At 49.5% G+C, this 4,164-nt stretch overlaps 1 protein-coding gene across 2 annotated transcripts in view; it reads left to right on the forward strand.

Annotated features, from left to right (window-relative positions):
- Window positions 1-2,274, forward strand: part of ME3 (malic enzyme 3, NADP(+)-dependent, mitochondrial) — a 227,795-nt gene extending 225,521 nt beyond the window's left edge. For both annotated transcript variants that reach the window (XM_010853159.1, XM_010853160.1), the window contains exons 13-14: window positions 331-429; window positions 2,037-2,274. In XM_010853159.1, coding sequence (XP_010851461.1) covers window positions 331-429; window positions 2,037-2,198 — 261 coding nt within the window. In that variant the 3' untranslated portion in view covers window positions 2,199-2,274. The remainder of the gene's footprint in view (window positions 1-330; window positions 430-2,036) is intronic.
- Window positions 2,275-4,164: the final 1,890 nt, after the last annotated feature.

A 4,164-nucleotide genomic window follows, 5' to 3' on the forward strand; every position in this document is an offset into this window, starting at 1 on the left:
GTCTCTGCGTCCCCTGCACTGGCAGGCGGGTTGTTTACCAGCTGCTCTGCGAGTCACTAGTTTGTTCATCTTGGCCCTAGTGGTTTTCCTTCAGAATTCAGAGAGCCTCATGTTGTTTAAAGCCTCAGCTAGTTTCAAAGGACATAAAGGGTGTGTCCTTGTTGTAAGCCTAAGCTTTAAGCACCCCAGGGCCACGAGGTGGCGAGACAACGGTGGAAACTGCAGTGACTGGCCACCTGTAAGGGGCAAGGTGAGTCTCCAGTGTACTGGGTCGGGCTTGTTCTGGAAAGGCAGAAAATCAGCTTATTCCTCTCCCTTGTCTCTCCCCAGCAAATTGCCCAAGAGGTCTCTGAGCACCATCTGTCACAGGGGAGACTGTACCCGCCCCTCAGCACCATCCGAGACGTGTCTCTGAGAATCGCCATCAAAGTAAGGGACTCCTCACCCCCTAAACATGGGTAGCGGCATCCGTCAACTCTGTCTGACTTTAGGGGGACTGAGGGGAGGGCAGCGCTGGACACGTCCTGGCTCCCTGGCCTGCACTGCATGCTCCTCAGAGGCTGCTGACAAACTCTGGCCTGTAGCTCGAGCCCCATCCCGACACCCACTCAGGGCAGTTCTGGGAAGCTCCTGCACTTCCTCTCAGAAACCAGACAGAAAGGTCATCAAAGTCCATAGTTTTGTGGACCAGAACGTGGGTGGGATTTTTAAAAAATGAATCATAAGTGCCCATTTATACAGAAAGGTCAACTTGCATAGCATCATGGAAAGAGCTTGGGCTGTGGAGTCCCAGCCCTGCCAGTCAGCAGCAGAGGCACCTCAGGACAATCACTGCACCTCCCTGGGCCTCAGTTTCCTTCTTTTCCAAAGAATTCCTCTGTCCCAAAGTTTTGGGTCTTCCCTGGTGGCTCAGTGGTAAAGATGTGGGTTAGATCCCTGGGTTGGGAAAATTCTCTGGAGAAGGAGATGGCAAACCACTCCAGTATTCTTATCTGGAGATTCCCATGGACAGAGGAGCCTGGCAGGCTACAGTCCACAGAGTCGCAGAGAGTTGGACATGACTGAGCAACAAAACAACAACTCCCAGAGCTTTGGAGGACATTAAAAGAGAAGAGCTTGAAAAAGCTCCACACTTGGCACCTTTCCGGCCAGAGTAGATGCTCATGCTTTCTCTCTCTCTCAGGATGGCTGGGCCACGGGGTGATCAAGTTCATGGAATAGTCTAAGTATAAATGTCACCCAACAGACGATGCAGAGATGATGGGTATTCAGAGAACCAGAACATAGAGCCCTAAAGAATGACCTAACACTGATAATTGTTGCATCTGGATGACAAATACACGAGGGTTTATTATACTGTTATTTCTATAATTTCTATTAATATATATTTTACATTTTCTATAAGTTTTAAGAGTAATTTCAGAAAATGCATTGCACGACAGACAGCATGCGCTCCCCAAGAGTTGTCCCGTGTGTTCCAGAATCAGACTGTGGGGCTTGTTGTCCTCAAGCCCAACTGTCCAGCTGATAGTCCAGCTCCACCCTGTCCAGTTCCTTCCTTTCAGGGATATTTAGCTTCATCCTCTTGTGAAGCCAAAGCTAATACCCAAAGAACATTGTCCAAGCTGTTCTTTGAATTCAGGCCGCGTTTAGGAGAGACAAAGTATCAGGTACTGAACACTTTTGCCTGCTACCTAACTTTATCCTCACGCCATGCCAGAGGAAGCTGTCATTACCCCCACTTCACAGATGTGGAAACTGAGGCTCAGCCAGGATGGCATCACTACCAAGGACCCACAGGCAATCGGAAGCAGAAGCAGACTTTAGCCTGAAGCCTCTTGACCCTGACCGTGTTTATTCCACTGTGTCAGAGCTCCCTTACGAGGCAGAAAGCTCTAGCTCCTTCCTCTCCAGTGGCTTCAGGGGCCACATGCCTGCCGCGGGTGTATCCCCCTCTTCCACAAGCTCCCAAACGAGGGTCTTCAGGCAGGCTCCTCCTTACAGCCAGTTCCTCAGTCACACATATCTTTCCCTAGGTCCTCGACTTCGCGTACAAACACAACCTGGCCTCCTACTACCCAGAGCCCGAGGACAAGGAGGCTTTTGTAAGGTCTCTGGTCTATACTCCAGAATATGACTCCTTTACGCTGGACAGCTACACTTGGCCCGAGGAAGCCATGAATGTCCAGACCATCTGATGCAACCTCAAAGGCTGGGATAGGGCTGGGTGAAGCCCAGGGTAACACTGACAATATAAATGGGTTCAAAAATGGCCATCCTTGTCATTGTGTTTTTCCTTTGAACTTTCTGGTGTGAGGGGAGAGGCCCAGGCATAAGATGAGTAAGAGCTTTGTCCCTGAAGGAGGCCTTGGGTTCACTTTTCTGTAACCCTCCTCAGGCTTCCTTCCCAAGAATTTCTTCATCCACCAATTGCTAACTTTTGGCTAGACCTTGTGGAAATCTAGAATCTGCCTTGACAAGGTCTGGGGTCTAGTAGAGGAGATGAGATATGGGCACAAGGCATTTTGCCTCCAGGGAGAAAGTAGTTAAGTCCCTGAAAGAACTGCAGATAAAGGTCGTGTGCTCAGAGAAGGGAGAGGATCCTTCCTATGAGGGCATAAGAGAAGGCTTCATGGCGACCCACCCACCAGGGAGTTCAGTCTCTGCTGGACGAATACACACCCTTCAAGACTCAGAGGGCGTGAGAGCTGAGTGTCTGGCTCGAAGCAACTCACAAGTCAGAAATGGTCACTGCCCTGTGGGTTGCTGAGTGTGGGCATGCCCTTGTGGTTATTACCAAAAGGAAAACCAGAGAAATGTGGGTGGGGACAGTCAGCAAACCAAGGAGGAAGAGAGGCTGTGAGGGGAAGGGCACCGTGGGGAGCGTGAGAGAAGACTTGATTTCATGTTCCTGACTCAGGGATGCTCTCCTCTGCCCTTCACACTCTGAAGTAGTTCATCAAACTGGAAAAGCTTTCCTACAGAAGGTTGTCAGTCTGTGTGTCTCTTATACCAGGTTGAGTCATAGCTTTCACCTCCCTCGTGTCCAGCAGAGCCCACACCATGGGGAGGGTTGGGCGGCTGGGGGGGACGAGCTTGTGGCCCTCACAATGGAAGACCCTGCTAAATTGCTAACATCTACTGGCATGGCAGCGTCCAGCCTCCACTTTCATTGAGTGACACCAGAAAAAACAATCCATGCCCAGAGACCTACCACTGTCCACCCTCCTGCTGCCAGCTCAGCCTGAGGGTCTCCGCTGCCCACCATGAGCCGGCCCTACGTGCCACTCCTCAGGGACAGGCCAGGGGGGCGCCTGGGATCCTGGAAGAGTGATTAGCAGAGACATCACGTCACCCCCTGTCTAGGTCTTACTCTTCCAACACCTCCTTCCTGGGTGCTGGTGCTCAGCCAGGAATACCCTGAGGAAACATCCCCGTTCTGTAATCTGTGGCTGCATTCTGAGGACCTCTCATGGTCAGAAGAGGGCTTGAAGAGTGAAGCTGGAATCTGGACACCAGGGAGCCTTTCACATCTTTTCTACGTCCTGTCCCACAACTTCCTCTGTATCCCAACTGCACCTTCTTTATACTCAATGTGACAGAAAAGAAAAATAGTAGAGAAAATCAGTGAAACCAAAACAGGCTGACAAGATCAACTAAAATGACCAACTTTAGCTATGCTGACGGAAACAAAAAGAAGATAATTACATTTCCTGTGTTCCAAGCACAGGGATCATCTTGCTGGCACTGAGCACATGCGCTTCCAGGCCTGTGCCCTTACACATGCTTCGTCTCTACCTGCAAAGTCCTTCCCTCTGCTTCTCTGCCCTTTATCAGTTACATTTCAGTTCAACCAGCTTTCTGCCTGGAGACATCATTCATCATTGGACTGCAAATACATTTGACTCCAGGAAGTCTTCTTGGACAGAATTAATAACTAAATTAGAAATCAACAACAGTAAAAAAGAAAATGGGAAGTTTCCAACTCTTTGGAAATTAAACAGTATATTTCTAAGTAAGTCATGGTAAGAAGAAATCACAAGATAAATTATGTATGTTGAATTAAATAAAGAAAAATAAAAATTACTGCTGCTGCTGCTAAGTCGCTTCAGTCGTGTCCAACTCTGTGTGACCCCAGAGACGGCAGCCCACCAGGCTCCCTTT

This window comes from Bison bison, unplaced genomic scaffold (assembly GCF_000754665.1).
Source record: "Bison bison bison isolate TAMUID 2011002044 unplaced genomic scaffold, Bison_UMD1.0 scf7180017864324, whole genome shotgun sequence".
Taxonomy (NCBI): domain Eukaryota; kingdom Metazoa; phylum Chordata; class Mammalia; order Artiodactyla; family Bovidae; genus Bison; species Bison bison.